This window comes from Globicephala melas, chromosome 8 (assembly GCF_963455315.2).
Source record: "Globicephala melas chromosome 8, mGloMel1.2, whole genome shotgun sequence".
Taxonomy (NCBI): Eukaryota; Metazoa; Chordata; class Mammalia; order Artiodactyla; family Delphinidae; genus Globicephala; species Globicephala melas.
Window position 1 is genome coordinate 100,472,246 of NC_083321.1, and position 21,117 is coordinate 100,493,362.

At 54.6% G+C, this 21,117-nt stretch overlaps 2 protein-coding genes across 3 annotated transcripts in view; both read left to right on the forward strand.

The window, feature by feature from the left end:
• DCPS (decapping enzyme, scavenger) overlaps positions 1-15,946 on the forward strand; it is a 33,589-nt gene extending 17,643 nt beyond the window's left edge. The window contains exons 3-7 of the mRNA XM_060304283.1: positions 5,074-5,219; positions 11,074-11,187; positions 13,472-13,582; positions 15,445-15,732; positions 15,837-15,946. Coding sequence (XP_060160266.1) covers positions 5,074-5,219; positions 11,074-11,187; positions 13,472-13,582; positions 15,445-15,711 — 638 coding nt within the window. The 3' untranslated portion in view covers positions 15,712-15,732; positions 15,837-15,946. The remainder of the gene's footprint in view (positions 1-5,073; positions 5,220-11,073; positions 11,188-13,471; positions 13,583-15,444; positions 15,733-15,836) is intronic.
• The window catches only part of ST3GAL4 (ST3 beta-galactoside alpha-2,3-sialyltransferase 4), a 40,559-nt gene continuing 35,278 nt past the window's right edge, over positions 15,837-21,117 (forward strand). For both annotated transcript variants that reach the window (XM_030840964.2, XM_030840984.2), the window contains exon 1: positions 15,837-15,946. The gene's annotated coding sequence lies outside the window, so the exon portion shown is untranslated. The remainder of the gene's footprint in view (positions 15,947-21,117) is intronic.

The following is a 21,117-nucleotide window of genomic DNA, read 5'->3' on the forward strand; positions in this document are numbered from 1 at the left end:
AAAGGGAAGTGGATGTGGGGATGAATTAGTGACAAGTTTATAGAAAAGAAAACAAAAAAGTAAATACTAACTCTGTATACCAAAAATTGTGCTGAAAAGGAAAAACAGTCATAGTGTACTCTTCAGCAGTAGACAGCATTTACATCATCATAATGATATTGATGTTGAGTACTGATTTACCCAAAATTGTGATCTGGTTGTGTTGTGAGGATGGGGTAGAAAGAGCGTGTGTGCACATGCGTACTCGCGCTCTTTTGGTATAGAGTTGGTGAAAAAGCTAAATCCTTACCTTCCATAATGGGAGGTTAATGAATAATAATAAAACTGAAAAATCAAGGTGGAACGAGTTATAAAAATGTTTGTAATTTGGAACTATGGAAGTATGAAAGCAAGGAAATGGCCGGAAGAGTTGAAAATGGTACTCAGAAAGGAGCAGAAAACATAAAAACAAGCTTTGTTTGACTTTTAACTTATGTGCAAACACACCTTAAACTAAAAATAAAAGCAAAGTTTGAAGAAGCATGACGAATAGGAAGCCCTTTTAAGGAATGTCAAGGATGCTCTCAATAGGTTGTGAACATTCTTGAGGTGTTGGTTTTGGAGTTGATTTTTTTAAGAATGCCAGGAGGAGGGCAGGGTCAGGAAGTCCCTTGTTGCTTCTGTAGCTACTGGGAGAAGCTTCTGGGCTGGGAGGTTCCAGGTACTTCTCATCCTGGGTAGGTGGCCCCTTAAGTCAACTTGCTAAACGGGTTGGCAGAGAGGGCGCCAGGCGGAGGGTGAAGCCACGTCTGCTGACCTGCGCGGCTGGTACGTGGTGCCGAGGCTGATGCCCAGCGCTGAGCCTCAGCTTCCTCGTGTGTGACGCGGGGACCAAAGTCATACCCGTCTCACACTGGCTGTGGGGAGTGAGTGGGTACATATGCATGCAGGGCTTAGGACAGTGCCTGGCACCTCCACTGGCAGTTAGCACCCAGGGTCTAGAGAGTACCAACACGTTTTTATTTAACTCTATATTTCGAAAAAATTTTTCAACCTTACAGAAGGGCTGTAAGAATAGTACAAAGAACTCCCTTAAAAAGCCCTTCACCTCTTGTTAACATTTGGCCACGTTTCCTTTTTCTCTCTCCACATACACATATAATAATATTTTGTTACTATTCGCTCTGTTATTGAAAAGTAAGTTGCAGACGTGGTAGCCCCTCAGTGCTGAGCACGCCAGTGTGTGTCTCCTAGGAACCAGAGTAAAATGATCAATTTTGGGAACTTCCACATTTATACAAAGCCATTATGTGTGTGGAGACCATTATTAAATCTTGCCAGTGTTTCAGTACCCCCTTTCAAGCAGGAATCTCCCGCACACCCCCGTCCTGCCCTCGTCCAGGATCCAGTCCAGTCCCTAGCGCCCTGTAAGCTGGAGCAGTCCCTCAGCCCTAACTCTGACACTTGGGAAGCGCTGTGAAGCCACTTGTTCCGTAGAGCGTCCCTGGGTTTGGGAGGAGGATGTTGCCTCGCGATTGGATGCAGGCTATGCGCTTTGGCGGGCACACCACGGCACAGCCCAGGAGGCCCAGGGCGTCCGTTCATCCCGTGAGGAGTGATGTTCACTCCAGTCACTTTGTGTCCGCCTCTGTAATTAATAAGTAATCTCTGAGGAGATGTTTTTGAGGCCCTGAGTGGATGTCCTCTTCCCCGACGTATTTTCACCCGATGGTTTGAGCATTTATCGGGCATTGACTCTCGCCCAGATTCCTCGTGAAGCTCAGTTGCAGGTCATTTGGATAAACACCAGAGTTTGCTTTTGGCTGCCAGTGAGAAACTCAGCATTGGGAAATATATTGACCTTTTTTTTTTTTTTTTCCAGAGAGGTTTTATTCCATTTGGGACAAGAAATGCTCTTCCTGGGTTTAAGGTCTAAAAAGGCCAGATTCATTTTTTCATTTGTTCAGTATTTGTTGAGTACCTGCTGTATACCAGGCGCTCTTCCAGGTGCTGGGGATAAAATGATAAAACAAAATTTTAAGGTAGACAAAAATCCCTGTCCTCCAGGGGAGTCCGTCTAACGGGGGAATCAGACAGTAAATATGTCCTCCATCGTCAGGCAGTGAGGGGTGAAGGAGGCAGGGTGTGGGGAGGTAAGGGGTGCCTCTCTAGTCGGGCCGTCTGGGAGCTGGCCTTTGGACGGAGGCCTGAGGGAATGAGACGGGGCAGCAGGTGTGAGGCCTAGAGGTGGGAGTCGGTGGGGAGTGTAAGGGGGTCTCTGTGGCTGGGGCAGAGACGGCCGGGGGAGAGTGGCGGTCAGTGGGCTTGGAGCAGGGCCTGGGCGAGACTGGAGGGGCATCCCCACCCTGATGCCAGCAGCGAGGATCTAACCGAGGCCAGGCGAGGGGTGACTGGCTCTGGCAGGGCTCAGAGTGCAGCAAGGTGCGCCTCCTCCAGGCAGGCGGGTCTCAGGAAAGGAGACAGGACGGCAGAAAGTGAGCAGTTGGAAAGTGCCTTTTTTTTTTTTTTTTTTTTTTTTTTTTTGCCGTACGCGGGCCTCTCCCTGCTGTGGCCTCTCCCCTTGCGGAGCATAGGCTCCTGACACGCAGGCTCAGCGGCCATGGCTCACGGGCCCAGCCGCTACACGGCATGTGGGATCTTCCCGGACCGGGGCACGAACCCACGTCCCCTGCATCGGCAGGCGGACTCTCAACCACTGCGCCACCAGGGAAGCCCCGGAAAGTGCCTTTTTAGTTTTCCCTGCTGCCGGGGGGAGGGCAGGAGGGGCCGCTTCCCAGGGCTCTGCGGCAGGGGCGGTCTGTGGCCAGCCTTGGCAGGCGGGCAAGCCCATCGGCCCCGTGGCTTTCCAGTCTGGAGCGGCCAGGGGCCCCCAGGCCGGGAGCCCAGGGCTGCGTGTGCATTGCCAGTGGGGCCGGGCTCTTCTCTAGGTTGTCCCAGCCCGTCTCCCCACCCGGAGGGAGCGCCTTTCTCCGCCTGCCCTGCCCAGGCGACACAAGGAGAGTAAGAGCCAGCATTGGAGGAGCACTTTTCCATGGGGGTGCAGGTGGAGGGCAGCTTCTAGAGGTTTCCCACCTGCTGCTCACTGGCTTCTCACGTGCCCAAGGTTCCACAGCCAGGATTTGAACCCAGGCTGATTGTTGCCAGCATCTCGTCCTTCCCCAGCAGGCTGCACTGCAAGGGCCAAGGTGCTGACATTCCCTCTATTTCAGCAGTCTCCTGTCTCCTGAGAGCTTGGTGTGCTTGACCTTTGATCTCTGGCCTGTGACCCTGGGCTGTTAGAGTGTGGTGGGAGTGAGAAGTGCCCAGAGGATTGCGAGGAGACTTTGTGCCTCCCGTTCCAGGTCAGATCCAGAGATTCCTAGGAAGCGGGGTGACGTTTATTTAGCGCTTACGTGGGTCCAGTTGACATGCCTTGTTTAACGATAACAACGACTCTCTGTCAATTAGATTTTATGAGCACCATAAATAGATGAGGAAGCTGAGATTCAAAGATTAAATAACGCCCAAGGTGGCACAGCCAGGAAGGGGAGAGTCGTATGCCAGCCTGTGTCTCCATGCTGCGCTGCTCTGCTTGCTAGAGCTGACGGGCCAGGGGCCTCTGGTTCTACCAGGCATCACGCTCTTGGCATTGCGCCTTTGGACGCCCGCACTCAGCTGCTGGAAGACGATATGGGCCTTCAGGCAGAGGTGGAAAGAGCAGGCTTCAGGGCGGGAAGACCATGGTTCCAGTCCTGTCTCTGCCCCATCCCACAGCGTGGTGTCGAATGAGTCTGGAATCCCTGTGAACTCTTTTTACCCACCTGTGAAATGAGCATGAAAATCGCCTATGTCCTCAGACCTAGGTTGGTAGTTCTGGGTATGTAGGTGAGTCTGAGCATTTCCTGGAGTGTCCGATGCCCCTGCTGGGCCGCTCCTCTCAGGGACCTCTCTGGGAGAGCACATGTGAATCTAGAGTCAGGGAGGACTTGGGTCCTTTGAGAAACATCCCAACTGATTTTAAGACAACATTTTCCTTCCCTGCTTTTAAGATCTATGTTGACGATGTTGTAGCAGATGTTAAGAGAAACAGGAAAAAGGACTCAACCAAAACCGGGTGGTGTTTTACTAGGACCCTAGCCTAGAGTCTCTTTAGGGACACTGCCAGGTTTCCTTGTGATGGAAACGATGGTTCTCAACTGGGGGCAGTTTTATCCCCCAGGGGCACTTGGCAATGTCTGGAGGCGTTTATGGTTGTCACAACTGGAGAGAGGGTTTAACTAGCATCCCGGTAGAAACCTGCAATGCTGCTAAACGGCCTGCAATGCACGGGACAGCCCCACAGCAAAGAATGATCTAGGTGGAAATGTTGACGGTGCCAAAGTCAAGACTGGGTAACCCTGGGTTGAAAATAGCCAGTATTTATTATGTGTTAGACATTGTTGTTCTAAGAGCTCCACAGGTATTAACTTGCTAATCCTCCCAACCCTATGACATACGAGCTATTATCACCCTCAGCTGACAGATGGAGAAGTAGGGGCACAGGGAGGGTAAACACCTGGACTGGGGCAGGGGTCCCAAGTGAGGAGCAGGCAGAGCCAGGACTTGGACCCTGATGGTCCAGCCCCAGAGTCTGCGCCTTCAGCCACTGTTGTGCTGCACTGCTCTGCGTTAAGGAAGCCGCTTGGCTTTTTTTTTTGGCCACTCTGCGCAGCATGTGGGATCTTAGTTCCCCGAACCCGTGCGCCCTGCAGTGGAGGCGCGGAGTCTTAACCACAGAAACGTTTTATTCCTGTGCCTAGAAAATAAGAGGGAAGGGCTAGGGTTAAGGGTGATGAGGGGCCTAGTGACCCATCAGTGAAAACCGTACATTTTCCAGATTCCGAGTGTGGTTCAGGTCATGAATTTAATGGCACGAGGCACCTCGTGGGAGTGGGTCGTGGGTGAACATAACTTCTTAGTCTTTGGCTCCCTTCACTGGGGAATCAAAGAGAGACCGGGCCCATCCTTTCCGTGGTGCCTGTCAGGGTCAGAGTGTGGCAGGACCGTGTGGAGAGAGTGGCTGACTGTGGCCCGGGCTGTGTTGTGTCATTGCAGACGTGAAGACAACCGTGGTTTACCCTGCCACAGAGAAACACCTGCAAAAGTACCTGCACCGGGACCTCCGCCTGGTCCGGGAGACGGGCGACGATTACAAGAACATCACCTTACCGCACCTGGAGTCCCAGAGCCTCAGCATCCAGGTACTGGCCGCCACGGCCTGGGCCAGCCCCGCGGGTCAGATTCGGAGTGCTCTCCCCACGGCCAGTGTATCTTCTCAAGCATCTGTCGAGGTGGTACCAGGGTCCAGCGCTCTCCCACAGCACAGGCCACGGGACACAGCAGAGAGTACAGCGGCGCCCTGCCTTCACGGAGCTTACCTCCTTGTTCAGGTGTCGGCGCGTGAATATATAAGTAACCACACAAAACATGAGATTGTGAGTGCTGTGGAGAAGAATAAGCAGGATAGATGGCATAGACAGTGCCGGGCTGAGGCTGTCGCTGTTTCATAGAGGATAGTCACCTTCGTTGATAAGGGAATTGACAGCGGTCTTGGGCATGCCGCCGAGGCACTCGGGGATCTCAGAGCAGTCCAGTTCGTGGAAACAATTTCTAAGTACTCTACAGTAGCCTTGATACGGTCTCAGAATGGCTTGCCCTGGCCGGGGGTCTGTGAACGGTAAAGACGGGTGCTGGTTAGGCCTCCTCATCCAGACTCTTATCCCTGGTTTCACCCACAGCAAACCAGCCTCTGGGAGCTGAGTCACAGGGTAGAAACCCCCTTCCCTTGCTGCCCTGCATCCATTGCAGGGGGCAGGCGCGGGGGTTGGCGCAGGGCCTCTTCTCCCAGGGCGATGGCCATGGGTTGGGAGCGTCTTCGAAGTGTCTGCAGCAACTGGGCCAGGTGCAAGGCCATTTCGCTAAGACATCCGACTTCTTGGGTCTGTGCCCAGCACCAGCCAGAGCCTCTGCCTGGAATTGGTCCCACGTGCACGCTCAGAGATAATGTGGTGCATCAGGCGTTCTCCTGTAGAGTGTCTCTACACACTCCACCCGAGATGCAGGCTGCGGTGGTGTGGGACGTAGTGTGGGAAGCTCACAGCCGTTTGTCCCGGAGGAGGGAGGGTGTCCTGTCTGTGGGGTCTCGGGAGGTGGATTGTGCCTGGGAGGAGGAAGGACAGGAGGTTGACAGGGCTTGCAGGGGGTCCCCTGGGGAAGACCCAACCCAGCTGTTAGCCGTGGTCCCCTGCACATTATTTGCACAAGGCTCCTCTAACTCACAGTGGCTTGATTTTTTCCTTTTTTTTAAAGAAGTCCCAGCACTTGCTCTGTCTTCTAGGTAGAAGGGAAATATGTCTCCATCTTCCTAGACTGTGTCTAAGATTGCGGGGGGATGTCCTGGAATGTGTGTTCTGCTGCACTGGTTGCACGTATGTGGGATTCAAGAGAGGAAGCCTGTAATACAGCTGGTATGAGTCGTATATATACCTTCTTATAGACCATTATGCAGATCCTCTTGGGAAATAATAACCCCTCTGCTCTACCAACTTCTGCTTGACATGAGCATTCATGTATTCTTTTTTTTTTTTTGGCCACACTGCATGGCTTGTGAGATCTTAGTACCCCAACCAGGGATCGAACCCAGGCACACAGCAGTGAAAGCGCCAAGTCCTAACCACTGGACTGCCAGGGAATTTCCCATGTATTCTTTCTCGGCTGTTTCTAGCAAGTTTACAAGCACCCAGCTTAATTGGCAATAGTCATTGTATTTATTGAGCATCCCCTATGTACCAGGCCCTGTGCTAGGCTCTGGAGGGTCACCAAGATAAACACTGATAACGTCCCCACGGTCTTGTAAGGAAGATAGGCATGCAACCTGGTAACTGCAGTATAATGGGATGAGCACTTTGACGGTCTATACACGAGGTACAGTATCGACACAGAAGGGGAGTGATCAGCCCAGACAGTGGGGGGCTTCACAGGGGAGAGGATCCTCCAGTTGGGTCTTAAAGGACAAAGAGAAGTTTGCCAGCTGGAAGAGGCAGACAGGGCATTCCAGGCAGAGGGCCGAGCACGTATAGGGGCACAGAGGACTGGACCCATTTGATGCATTTTGGGAACGGGCAGGAGAAGGCAGGTGGGGGCCACAAAGGGGCTTGTGCACTTTGTCCAGGAGACCAGGAGTTCCCACACCTTGCTGCTCGTCAGGATGGCCTGGTTAGATGTTTTTAAATACAGAGCACAGGGCCCTCCTCCATATCTACTGAGTCAGAATGGAGCTGGGAGTAGAGCTGGGAAATCCGCATTTAAAAAAATCTTTTTGTTCTAATGATCGTCAGATTTGTGGGCGATTGCCAAAGCGATGAGCGTCCTGTTAAAGGTTTGAAGCATGTGGGTAACGTGATCAGATTTAAAGAGTCATTTGGAAGTTGTGAGAGTAGAAGAAGGAGGAAGACTGAACCGAGGCAGAGGCGGCGGGGAGCTTCCCTTGCGATTAAGGCGTAGACGTGGGTGATTTGGAGCAGTGAGGGAAGGGCCTGGGGTGGGTCCAGGGGTAGCTTGGGCGATGAATGGTACAGAGTCGGATTGTTAGCCAGCACGGGGGCGTGGGCAGCGGAGTGGTTTACGTGGAGGACGGTGAGTTAGTTTGTCACTTCTTGGAACTCACGAGGTGACAGAACAGCGACTGTCCTAAGCATTTTACAGGCATCGTATCTTCACAGCAGGCCTTTGGAGACTGGCTTCAAAGCCAGGCGGTCTGGCCCCAGCGTCTGTGCTCTAAGCCAACTACCCTATTTGGCTGCTCAAATTTGAGGTGCTTGTAATTTCCCAGTAAAAAAAATGCGGTGGGGTGTCTGCATCTGGAGCCTTGGAGGCTGATTTGTGAGTCATCTGATCAGGGCTTCTGCGTCGGCCCAGGGTTTGGACTCTAGTCCGGCCGCCCCGCAGCCTCGCGATCTCATCCTTCATTTCTGAGTCCCAGTCTCCTTGTCTGGAAAATGTGACCGACGGCACCTCCCTCCTGGGGTCCCAGTGGAAGTTGAGAGCCGTGCCACATATCATGTGCCTGCTGCCATTTCCAGCACAGAAAAGGCGCCAGAGTGGTGGCCGCCGTTGCCCACACAGGTAGCCGTTACAGGGAGGACGGGAGAGTGTGGGGCTGAGACGCAGGCAGGGGAGGGGCGGCTGGAGGAGAGGGGCCAGCAAAAAAGAGCAGGAGGATAGTGAAGAGGGGGCTCGGGGAGAGGGGCTCCTGGGTCAGTTGCCAGTGTCACCTACAGGAAAGAAGTCGTGCCGGGTGCGTCCAGAAGCGGCCAGCACCCCCATATCGTCTGCGGGGCCGAGGCTCCCGGGCTTGCTTTCCCAGCATGTTACTCTCCGTTACGTCACCCCTATGATTCATGTGGACTTTGTTCCCTGGCTTTCCTCCCTCTCTCATCTGGGCTGAGACATCCTGTGTATTCAGACCTCTCCCGGCTCTCCCAGAGGTCTTACCCATGTGGCCTGCAGCCTGGGCTCTGGGGCCGGACTCTGGGTCGGAATGTGTGAACTTGGGTGAACTTCCTTGCACCTACCTCTTCCTTCCCTGCAATATGGGGACCCCGACAGTGCCCACCTTACGGGCTTGCCGCACAGGGTGGTCCCGTGAGATAGGCTCATCACAGCACACCTTCCCAGCCCTCACGTGCCCTTCCGGCCCCACACGTGGTCCCCTCGGCGCACCTCCTTTGCTCTCATCCGCTTTCTTTTTTGCCTTTCCACAGTCGGTCTTGTAGCCTCGGGCAAGCCCAGCCTGACCTCCCCTTGGAGCCTTCCCAGTGCCTTCCCTGTTCTCCGTTGCCTCCCTGGGCAGGGCTCTGTGTTGGGCACTTTCACACGCATTTTCTCACTTACGGTTCGCACCACAACCCTCACTTGGGGGTGTTATTAGATCCTCTTGAGGAAGGAGGAAACCAAGGCTTAGAGAGATGAAATCACTTTTTTTTTTTTTTTAAGATGCTAGTTCTTTATGTATTTATTTATTTTGGGCTGCGTTGGGTCTTCGTTGCTGTATGCGGGCTTTTCTCTAGCTGTGGGGAGCGGGGGCCTTCGTTGCGGTGCGTGGGCTTCTTAGTGCGGTGGCTTCTCTTGTTGCGGAGCACGGGCTCTAGGCGCGCGGGCTCAGTAGTTGTGGCTCGCAGGCTCTAGAGCGCAGGCTCAGTAGTTGTGGCGCACGGGCTTAGCTGCTCCACGGCATGTGGGATCTTCCCGGACCAGGGCTTGAACCCGTGTCCCCTGCATTGGCAGGCGGATTCTTAACCACTGTGCCACCAGGGAAGTCCCAGATGAAGTCACTTTGCCAGCGTGCAGCTAGTTAGTGGTGGAAGTGAGAGATGAGCCCAGTCTTGTTGGGCTCCAGAGTCTGTTCATTCTCTCCCAGACGACATGTTGTTGCTTTCCAGGCAGAGGCAGAGCTGCTTATCTGTGGGCAAAAGCAGGGCCCCAGGGAGGCTGGGCCACACCAGGGCTCTCCACGCAGGGACACCATCCCCTCCCTCCCATTTATTTTTGGGAAGTTTCAGGTCAGGATCCAGCTGGCTTTTTTTCTCCAGTAGCACATTCTTAGAGAGAGTTCCAGTCAGAGAGGACATTCTGTCTGGAATGTCCCTCCCTGGAATGTTCTCCACCTGCTGGGCTGTGCATCGCTCTGGCCTCAGTGCTGCATGAGGAAGCCACTGCTGGGCGGCCCCCCGACTCCACCCAACAAGTGGCACTGCCAGGCTCTTCTTGACCATATTGTGACTGGGCTGTGGGTCTTACCAGGGGGTCTGGGAGGCCCAGATTGTCCCAGGCAGGTTTTCTCTGCCTCCTCGCTCTGCATCTCAGACAGTTGCACTTGGCCTTGGCCCTGCTGGCTGACAGCAGAGGATGTGGACTCGGCGGGGCATGGGGGAGGATGTGTGTAGCCCTGGCCCTCACTGACACTGCTGCACCAGCGTTCCTGGTGGTTGGCAGAGGAGCTCTCCGCTGGCCTGGCCGTGTTGGCGCCCTGGCCTCCCATCCACCGCTCGGGCAGCTTAAGGCCCTTCGTGACTGCGGGGCAGAAGGGGCAGCCGTATGAGCCCAGCTCCTGCCCTCTCTGTGGCTCTCCAGCAGGGTTCGCTCTCGGATTTCAGGCACAGAGTTCACTGGCCTGGAAGGAAGTCGTGTTGGCAAAGGGCTCTCAGACCTCTGGGGAAGTGGAGAAGAGCCGGGGCTGGGGGGTTGGATCCCCGTGAGAACAGGGGCCTTCTTATCTTAACCTCCCTGCAGGCTGGCTTCTTCAGAGAGGCCTCCAGGACCTTAATGGTAAAGTGATGCCCTTGGGATTCACACAGCGCCCAAGGAAGGGTCCTCTGAAGACTGTTGACAGCAGCTAATCAAAGGGCGTGAGAGAGCTGGCAGCCTGGGGTTAACAGGAAAGGTCTGTGTAATCGCCTCTCCATGTGGCGTTTGTTCCGCTTTGTCATGAAGGGTGCATGTCAGCTGGGTCCCCAGGTGGGGCAGCAGTGCTAACCCCAGCCCTCACAAGGATCCCAGCAGGCTGAGAAACCCAGCACACTAACTTCTAGAACCTGAGCCTTTCCCCACCCTGGTGTGTAGCGGACTTCCTCTGCAGAAGAAACTCCCAGCCTGACTCTCTGCCCGTGGTCCTGAATAAAGTGGGACAGGGCCCGCCCATGGGACGCTTTTCCCGTGTCCTGTGGGCAGTGGAAGGGGTGGCTACAGACCAGGCCTGTGAGGCCAGAGCAGAGCACGTGCACAGTGCCGGCCAGGAACCGCCTGAAGAGATGGCCCTGTCTGAGTTGCCGTGACCCCTGTGGGGATGGCTGTAGTCGGAGAGGGGAGGTCCCTTCCGGACCCCCAAGAGTAGCTCCCCGGAACAGGACAGCCTGAGTGTCGGTCCCCCGAGCATAGTGGCCCTTTCAGACTTGGCTGTCCTTCCTGGGGAGGCCTGAGAGCCTACCTGGCCCACTGTGGGGTGTCTCTCAGGGAAAATGACTGGTCTGTGAACCCCCTCTCTCCCCTTCCTTCCAGTGGGTGTACAATATTCTCGACAGGAAGGCTGAAGCCGACCGGATTGTTTTTGAGAATCCAGACCCCTCTGATGGCTTTGTCCTCATCCCTGACCTCAAGTGGAACCAGCAGCAGGTAAGGGATTTCGTGCTGGGCCTCTCTGGTCTCTGAGTGCCCTGCTCCAGGCCGCTGGGCCTCCTTAATCCTGCCCTTCCTCCTCATGTTGCTCGCTCTCTCTAAGCAGATTATAATTAACCAAAGGGGAGGCCTGAGTTCTCTGCAGTGGGAGCACCTAAAACAAATGTTTACACTTTAATGGGCCAGTTAAAGCCTCTTTCTGGCTCACCTCCCACCCTGGGGGTGAGGATGGGGCAGTGTTTGCATCCATGACCTTGCGGGCTGTTCCTTTACCAGCCAAGCTGGGGAGCTGCACCCTCACTTCCAGGAGCACCTGGAGCCCTGAGGTGGACGGTTCACCCTCTCCCCGCGCCCTGGATACCGGCAGATCCAGGCAGGCCCATGGTCTGCAACACTGGCCGGCAGAAAGTAGGGTGACCGACCCAAGGAGTCCCCTGCACTACCCAAGCCACAGAGGAGGCCTCCGGTGGCCCAGGGCCACCCCCCTCCTCCAAGCCTCTCAGCTCTGCTGCCTGGCCCCCTAGCGGCCCCTGCCCTGACCTTCTTGAGAGCAGCTTTCCCGGGAGCCGTCTTCACTCACACCGCCACTCCTGTCCTCTGCAGCCTCTGGCCGCCTTCTCTCCTCCTTCCTCACCTCACTGTGAGGCCCATCACCGGTATCTCTGGGCCGGGGCCCTTTGGCTGCCTGCAGGAAATGCAGGGTCACGTCTGATCCCAAAGAATGGGTTTGTTTTCCTTCCCTCGCCCATCCCGTGAGCTGATACCCGTCACAGCCTTCATGCTTCACTCGATGCCAGTGGAGCAGAGAGGTGTGATTTCATGTCATGTTTGGGATTCATCAGCAGATACCATCTAAAATAAATGCTACTGTTATTTGGAAGTCCTATGACAGTGACACGTGGAACAGCTGAAGACACCCACAGACATGCACACACACTCCAGGTTCAAGCAGTTTTATTTCCTACTTCTCCTTGGGCCCCTAGCTAGTGCGAGAGTCCTGGACACAGGCCATGAGAAGGAAGAGCCCAGAAGGGACTTGTAGGCAAAACGGAGGCCTGGGTGGGCACAGCTTAGCCATCTGCCGGGAGGTTCCCACTGGGCTCATCTGTAGCAGGTCTGGGGCAGAAAGCCTGGATTCTTACGGCCCTGGAGGAGAAGAATGTGTATGGCATGGAGAGACTGTTGGCATGAAGAGGCACAGTTGGACATCCCGCACCATATGGAAAATGTCATTCTAAGTTTTTAAGTTGGGGCCCTTGGGGATTTGGTTGGGTGACTCATGGTCCCCAGATTATCTTACTGAGGAATCTCGCAGCTCAGATTGCAGGGCTGAGGGCTGCTGGGTTCTCTCCATGCCTTGGCCCTTGGAGCCCTGGTGTCTGGGGCTTGCCTTGCACGAGGATGTGAAACTGGCCAAGGCCAGGGTTTGGGTAAGCAGGGACGGCTGGGAGGGTTTTCTGGGCAAGAGGAAGAGTCCGTTTGCTCTTCTCTGGCTCAAGACCTTGTTGGCCTTGGGTCTCAGGACTGTTGTGAACTCCAGGTCCTCAGCAAGGCAGTGTTCAGGACGGATGGCAGGAAGGGCCGTCTGTGAGCCCTGTGAGATAGGGGAAGGGAGGAGAGGGTGAAGCCGTGGTGGAGCTCACTGCCCCGCTGGCCTGAGGCTCCCTTCCCCCCCTCACATGCCTCTTCACTTCCTCGCCTGCCTCTGATTCCAGGCACATGGAGTTGTTTACTCTCCCACTTAGATGCCCTAGACTTTCTTGCCTCTGAGCCTTTGCTTTCCTCTACCTCAATGCCCTTTCTCCAAACCCTACCTCTTCTTCAAGACCCGGGTGCCCTGCCTTCTCTTCTAGGAAGCCTCTCGGGATCCCCCTAGCTAGTCTGTCCTTCCTCCTGCACTCGTATCACCTTATGTCTTACAGCAGTTACTTCTGTGCATGCGATTAGACCATAAGAGTTGTGCTTGGCATTTTCTTGAACCTCCTTCCCGCCGCTCATTCCCCATCAGCTGTGAGTACGTAAATACTCTCATATGGTATTTTTAGCAGGAAGAATAAACAGAAGCTCTGCCCCTTAGACTGTCCCACTCGCCCTGGCCACGAGGACGCCCACGTTGCCTGGGGGTTGGTCCTGCCACGGGGTCCCTGGGATTGGCTGTGGCTGACACTGCAGGCCTTGGGGTGTGGGTGCTCTCTGGTTTCTGGGCGGAATTCCGGGATTGGCAGCCTCCCCGGCCCTGTCCCCTGCTGAGCCCGGTTTACCCCTGCCTGTCTCCGCACAGCTCGATGACCTGTATCTGATTGCCATCTGCCATCGTCGGGACATCAAGTCGCTTCGGGACCTCACCCCAGAGCACCTGCCGCTGCTCAGGAACATCCTCCAGGAGGGGCAGGTGAGCTGCCGGGGCCAAATCTATGCCGGAGCCCAGGGCAGTTACACTCCAGTTCCATTGCGTTCCTGGGCCCCTTTCCTCACCCCTTCCAGAAGTCTGTCTCGTGAAAAGGGCTCCTCTCTGAATGCCCGTGCAGTGGCCCATGAAGGCTTTTAGGGGGCCTCACGAGGCCCCTGTTCCTGGTCCTGCCCTGCCCTCTAGCTCTACTCTTAGCCCCCTTGCCTCACCCGACACGGGCTTCCTCAGCTCGGGTTCCCGCTTTTGCTCCCTGCCTGTGTCCAGCAGGTCACGTCTGGGATGCCCTCCCATCCCGGGGTTACCGCCCCGCTCACGACAGCCACATCATACCAGACGTGTTTCTCGGGTAGATGGTGCACGACCTGACGTGTGTCTGTGTCCCCTCATCTACCCTGAGGGAAGAGACTGCATCCTCTAGCACCTGGCATTCTGGGATACTTTCTCTCTGGGAGATTTGCTGAATCGAATGAAATTAAAGAGTTGCTAAAAGGAGCCCTGGGGGCGAGGGGAGATGGGGGAAGAGAGTCTCGAGTCTTGGGTCCTGGTCCTGGTTCTGACGCTTTGACCTTAGCCCACTGGATGACCTCAGGCAGGTCACTTCACCTCTCTGGGCCTCGGTGTCTGGAGGGGGTCCTTATTCCTTCTGATTCCATTATTCTGTGGGCTTGGTCTCGGCCTGAGACATTAGAAGATGCGGCCTCCATGGCAGGCCTGCTGTCACCAGGGTGCCCAGCGGGGAAGAGGCTCCCCCCACCAGGTCAGGTTCAACAAGAGCTGCTGAGGCTCTGCCGCAGACCTGAAGGAGGGGCTGTGCTTGGGGCCACTCTCCCTTCACCTGCGGCCCCTCCCTGTCCTGTGCCGACTGCCTTCTGCCCCGCATGCCCACGTCACCATCCCCCTGGCTGCCTTTCTCTTTTCCCAGTAACTCGTTTCTCTGCTGAAACAGCCTCTGGATGCAGAGCCCCTGGGAGATGCTGGGCCAGCACTTGCGCCTGCCCTGGCAGTTCCGGCAGCACCTCCCAGGAAGCGCTTTGGGTGCCCTGGTCCTGGTGTCACCCTGCTGCCGAGATCCCTGGGGGAGCGCCAAATGCAGAACAGAATACAATTCCAGGATGTATTCTGAGCACGCTGAGGCCCTGTCTTTTTCTCTTCACCGCTGCGGCCTCAGGGATTTGCCTACAGCGGAAATTAAGTCTCCTCTTAATTCCAAGCCTCGGAGGCTCCTGAAGGGGGTGTGGTAGAAAAAGCTCTACCCCTGAGCAAGGTTGGGGCAGGCAAAGGGAGCCAGGGCCGAAGGTGATGCTTTCCTCTTCCACCAGGAGCCCTGCAAGAATTTGATGATCCGATTGTGACTCCCTGGTCTGTCCAGGGCAGCCCTGCTCGCGTCCCCTCCCCTATCCTTTCTCTGCCACCAAGCCCTTAGCTCTGCCGCAGCCCAGCTCCACTCTGCTCTATGCTGAAAGAGAAAACAAGGCCTCTTCCCACCTACTTGATGATACAAGTCTGGTAAATCATCCAGGGCAGGATGGTCCCCACAGTCTTGGAAACCTGGGCCTGTCCTTAGCACCGAGACTTCCTAGAGGCCCAGTGGCAACTGTGAGGAAGCAGGTGTTTTACCAGGTTGGAGCGGGGAAGCCGGATCGAGGCCACCGTCCCCATCCTTGGGAGAAAGAGCCTCCGCTTTGCTGCTGTCACCTGCACTTGCTGACTCCCAAGAATGGAAGACAGGGATCCGAAGCCAACAGCGGGTGGAGAGGCTGGTCGGGGCCGTGGGCAGGAGGGGGTTCTGGCGCCGGTGTGTGGGCAGCAGGGTGAGCCTCCCCGACCCTCCCCTTTCTTGCCAGGAAGCCATCCTGCAGCGCTACCAGGTGGCGGGAGACCGCCTTCGCGTGTACCTGCACTACCTGCCCTCCTACTACCACCTGCACGTGCACTTCACTGCCCTGGGCTTCGAGGCCCCTGGTGCGGGCGTGGAGCGGGCCCACCTGCTGGCCGAGGTGATCGAGAACCTGGAGCAGGACCCCGAGCACTACGGCCGCCGCACCCTCACCTTTGCCCTCAGAGCTGATGACCCCCTCCTCGCGCTCTTGCAGGAGGCCCAGAGAAGCTGAGTCGGAGAAGAGCACTGATGTGTATGGGGCGGGGGGGTCGGTGGGGTGGTGGGAAGGGCAGCCGGATTTTAGCACCAAGTGAATTTTTTTTTTTTTTAATATATTTTCTACTGGTTTCTTTCCAGCATGAGAATAAACTATCGGTCTCATTCGGTGTGGACCCACGGTGTGGCCTGCTGGGGAAGCGGAGTGGGCAGAACCTCCCACTCCGGAGGGGGAAGGTCTTAAGAAGGGGGTGAGTGTCTGGGGGTCAGCCCCAGCTGGCCCGGAGGGCTTGGGGCTTTCTGTAGGCCCCCGTGCACCCGTCCTGGCTGTCTTCACATCCGGAATCCAGCTGAGCCTCCCTCTGCTTTCACTCCTTCCTGCTCTGCCACCACGGGGCGCTCTGCCTTCTTCCCACTTACTGTATCTCCACCTGTCTGGTGGGAGTAATCGATAGAGTCTTTCTGACAGTACTTCCTCTTTCTCTCCCCAGCATTGAGGTCACACTTCCCATGTGTGAGCCAATCCTGTTGATACACTGTTGTTGACAAGGATGGAGCATGGCCGCTCCTGGAAGTGGGAGGGCCTTAATAAGAGTCAGATGTTGCAAAGCCCAAGAAGCCTGCCTTTGCCTTGGCTTCTTGGTCAGGGAGTCCGTGGCCTTGAGTTTGTTATCTGGGCAGGAAGATACAGCAACTCGCAGGGAGCAGCCAGAAGATCAAATACAAACAGTGTCTCAACAGGGCAAAGTGACACGGTTGTAGTGGGGTCTGAAAGCCCTGAGGTTCTTGGATGCAAGGTATGACCAGCATCACAGAATAGAATAGAATGTCCATAGAGTCGCGAGGCCAGGAAGGGACTTCAGTGTCCAAGGCTATGGCCTGTAGGGAGCCATCAAGGGCTTATCTGGGAAGGTGGCACCTACCACTGCTCCAGCAGAACAGGGACTCGGGTGCGGGCGTTGATGGCATGCAGTTAAACACAGGAGGCTCTCTTCCCAGCCCAGCGGACAGATGTATCACACTGCTGGAGAGGGGCTGGCGTTTGCTCCTTAGCATGGGGCTGTGGGTTACTGGGTCTCGTTTCCTCAGGACACACTCTCAGGGGAGACAGGATGTGTGTCCCGCAAAGTGAAAGGAGGAGGAAAGCTGAAGCAGACGAGGGGGTAGCTCTTATTCTGCATCCCCTGGACTGAGCGCCAGGAGACTGGAGTCAGAGCCGAGCGCCACTCATTTGTCCTTGCGTGTTTATTTAACACATACTACAGGCCAAGCGCTGCCCTAGATAGTGGTAAATGGTCTCTTCCTGGTGTCCACCCGAGGCGTCCTGAGCCTATTTCTTTGTCAAGGGGAACGGGGATGAGGATCCACTACGGAGTGATGTGCTGGGTGATCGTAAACCAACAGGGCAAAGTGACATGGTTGTGGTGGAGTCCAAAGCTTTGACTCGCTGATGGACTCAAGCCAGACAGTGTCCTAAGCGCTGGGGATACAGAGATGACTAAAAAGAAGCTCCCGGCCTCCGGGCTAGTGGGCGGACAGACGGTCCTCAGCCCGAGGGATGCAGAATGAGAACCACCTCCTCCTCTGCCTTGGCTTTCCTCCTGCCTTCCCTTAGCAGAACCCAGCATCCCGCCGCCCCGGAGAGAGCGTCCTGAGCAAGGCGAGCAGCGCCAGCCCCCTCTGGCAGCGTGGACGTCCTTGTGTGTTTAGCCGCGTGCCCTCGGTGTGCGCGCCTGTGTCCCTGCTCTCCTGGAGGTAGATGTCACCTTCCCAGATAAGTCCTGGAGGGCTCCCCACCGGCCACCAGGCCCCAGTTCTTGGCCGACTTTCTTCCCAGCGTGGTTGGGGAGGGAGGGGAGCAACTGGAGACAGGACTGCTGTTCCTCGGCTCCTCTCTGTTTGCCCAGAGGTTTCCTCATAGAGCAGAATTGCTGAGTGTTCTGTCAGCATTCCTTCAGGACACTGAGAAAAATAACATTTCAGGAGGAGTTGGGCAGTTAGCTCCACATTGCCTGACTCTGTTGGATACAGATCCTCAAATGGAGAAACAAATCAAGAAACGATTACGTACAAAGTAATATTTGAAAATGTTTCTCTTGTAATGCTTCTATTCCAAAATAGTTCAATGTATCTATTTTATTTCTGAATAGGCTGACGTGGGTCTGCTAACTCTGCCTTCTCAGAAAGGACTAAATCTTTATTCCAGACCCGTATATTGAACCCTAAAGTGGTCTTTCTTTTGTAAGAAGATGCTGATAATTAACAGTAGTTGTTTTTTAAAAATCCTCACTTAGCAAAATAAATGTTGGCAGCCCTGTGTTCGCTCCATATTCTTACTGAAATTACACTGGATTCCAAAGTCTCTATAAACTTGAAGTTACCAAGTTTTAACCACTTAAAAAATAAGCATGGACTACAGTGTTTCGGTTCAATCAACAAGGTTTTGAATATCGACCCTACTTTTTGTTTTTAGACAAGAATATGGAGCTAGAGCTCTCCTGGAGTTTACAATTTAGTGAGCCACGTAGACGTAATTACACAGTAACTCCATGGACACGAGTGCTTTGAGAAGACCCGGGGGGGGGGGGCTGTGGCGGCTTATGCCGAGAGAAGCCAGACTTCCGGGCTGAAGCCTGAGAGCCGCGTGGCCAGCACAAGCCGAGGCCAGCAGGCAGGGAGACAGTGGCTCAGCGCGGCCGGGACCTAGAACTTGGCTTCTAGCATGGGGCACACACGTCCGGTAGTACCCTGACCAGTTTCTCCTTCAGGATCATGAGGAAGAAATGAAAGTCAAGGCGAAGGGGAAATTGCTTAGTGTTTGGAACCGCCTCCTTTGAGAGCCAGCATGGTCTGGTGACTCTGGCATAGAACCTGCACCATAACCAGATATGATCTCGGGCAAGTTATGTAACTGTCTGTAAGCTAGGAGTGATAGCGGTGCCTACCCCGAGGGGCTTTGTGAGGATTAAGTAAGAGGATTTTGTGGACATGGTAAGACCTATAAATGTTACCTGCCATTTTTCTACCGCGAGAAGGGCCTAAAGGACACAGCCGGTATATTGGGGTTAGATATTAAAAAGGACTTCCGGATTAGAAGGCAGTGAATCCTCAATTATGCACTGAAGTCATGGTAACCAAGAGACTTGAAGGCAAAAAGCAAGCCATAAACTCTCTGTGGTTAATTGATCATGGCCCCAAAAGAGACAAGGGCTGTGTGCAGTGGCTTCTCAGGGATCCCGTCCAGCCGACAGGTTCCTGGAGTGCATTTTAGCCTTCGCCTTACGGCAGGTTTCTAAGACTACAATAGTGATGTCCGCTGCTATTGAGAACCCTGGGAACAGCTCAGCTCCAGCGTCCAGCCATATAAATCTGATAAAAATAGGAGCTGAAACACCATCCCGGAGTTGCTATTTTTAAAAGCGTCTGAGATGCTGGATTGGGTTTATTTCTTCCTCAAACGGCATCTTGCTGTTCCCTCCTCCTGGTCGGCAGGATGCTAACGTGGCACATGTGAAGGACGGGAGCCAAAAGCCTGTGAGACACATGTGTCGAGGGCGCCACGCCTCCTACACACACCCCTGCCTGCCCGGGGGTGGGCCACAAGTCCAGGGCCTCCCAGCTCCAGATGCACCTGCCCCTCCCTCGCCCTTTGCTCCTCTGTCTCCTCCCTCTACTCCCTAGAGAGAGAGAGACACCCTAGAGAGAGAGAAGCCCCCTGGTCGCCCTAGCAGAGTGTTGTCCGCCACCTCCTCCACAGCAGAGACAGAACCAGAGAGGTAAAGGGGGCGCTGAGGAGGTGGGAATGGAGGCAGCATGGCTTGGAAGGGGACCAGGACCCAGACCACTGACCCTCAGGGTGTCTTGATACGCCCTTGGCACAGCTGGTCTCCGACAGGAACAGTTTTAGGAGCCGAAGCCCCGCTTGTCCCACCACACTGCCTCTTGCTAAGCAAATCCCAGTGCCTTGTAGATGGGCAAGGGGGACAGTGGAGCCGGGAGGGGCTCCAGGTGAAAAGTACCAGAATCCTTTCCTCCTGCCCCACAGATGATGTGGGTTCTAGGCAGCCAGCTAAGCATCTGGCTGTGCCATTAAGAAACTGGGGGAAAAGATTCTAAGCACAGGGCTTCCCTGGTGGCACAGTGGTTGAGAGCCCGCCTGCCGATGCAGGGGACGCGGGTTCATTCCCCGGTCCGGGAAGATCCCACGTGCCACGGAGTGGCTGGACCTGTGAGCCATGGCCGCTGAGCCTGTGCGTCCGGAGCCTGTGCTCTGCAACAGGAGAGGCCACAGCAGTGAGGCCCGCGTACGGCAAAAAAAAAAAAAAAAAAAATTCTAAGCACATTGTGGCCTAAGGGGAGGAGTCAGGATCTCAGTTAGCTTCTGGGCACCCAGTTACCAGGTCTGGGATAAGCTGGGGGAGGGGGAAGGGAGGAGATCTGAATACAGCTTACTGGTTCCGTGTGCATAATAAAAGCACGTACTTATACAGCACCTTATACTGCCAGAGCAAATGTGTATCCATTTGAACTTACATCCCTTTGAATAAGCACAGTTATTTCCATTTTTTTCTAGTAAGAAAATTAAAGCTACTTAGTGACCGAGGCAGAGTTGGAAATCAGGTCTCCAGGAGCAAAATTTGGCCCTTCAGTTCTGTTTTCCCACAGAGTGAAGTTTACATGGCTCATAACAAGAACTGCCAACCATGTTTAGATCTAGTTCATTAAGGAGTTTGCAAAGTTTAGGAGCTGGGCTGATTCTCAGGTCAGCTCTGCCACACTCACCTAGTCGCTTTGGGTGATTGCTTACTCTCTGTGGGCCACTTTTCCCACCCACGTACCAGGGAGGCTATTCTCTCTTCCTCTAACCTTGACCCAGGCAGAGACTTTAGTCACTGTGCCAGACCTGGAGCTGATACACAATAAACATTTGTTGGATGAATGCTTGATTGACAAAGCCAAAGGCACTATTCAAGCATAATTTAGACACTGGGGAAATGTAGGAAAAACCTCTGCCCACGCAAGGTGGGACTTAGGATGGAGAGTCACCTGTGGAAGCACTTGAAGCCCTCTATCTTCACCCTGCCTTCTCCACTTTGCTTACGCAGGGTAGAGCTTCCTCTGTTATATGTTCTTAGCAGATAAACCCTCCAGTGAGCCTGAGCTGGCATTTCCGTGAACCCTCTTTGTCAGTTACGCACACCTTACACTTGGTCACATCCTGTCCTAACTTATTTTTTGTTTTTAACATCTTTATTGGAGTATAATAGCGTTACAATGGTGTGTTAGTTTCTGCTTTATAACAGTGAATCAGTTACACATATACATATGTCCCCATACCTCTTCCCTCTTGTATCTCCCTCCCACCCTCCCTATCCCACCCCTCTAGGTGGTCACAAAGCACCGAGCTGATCTCCCTGTGCTA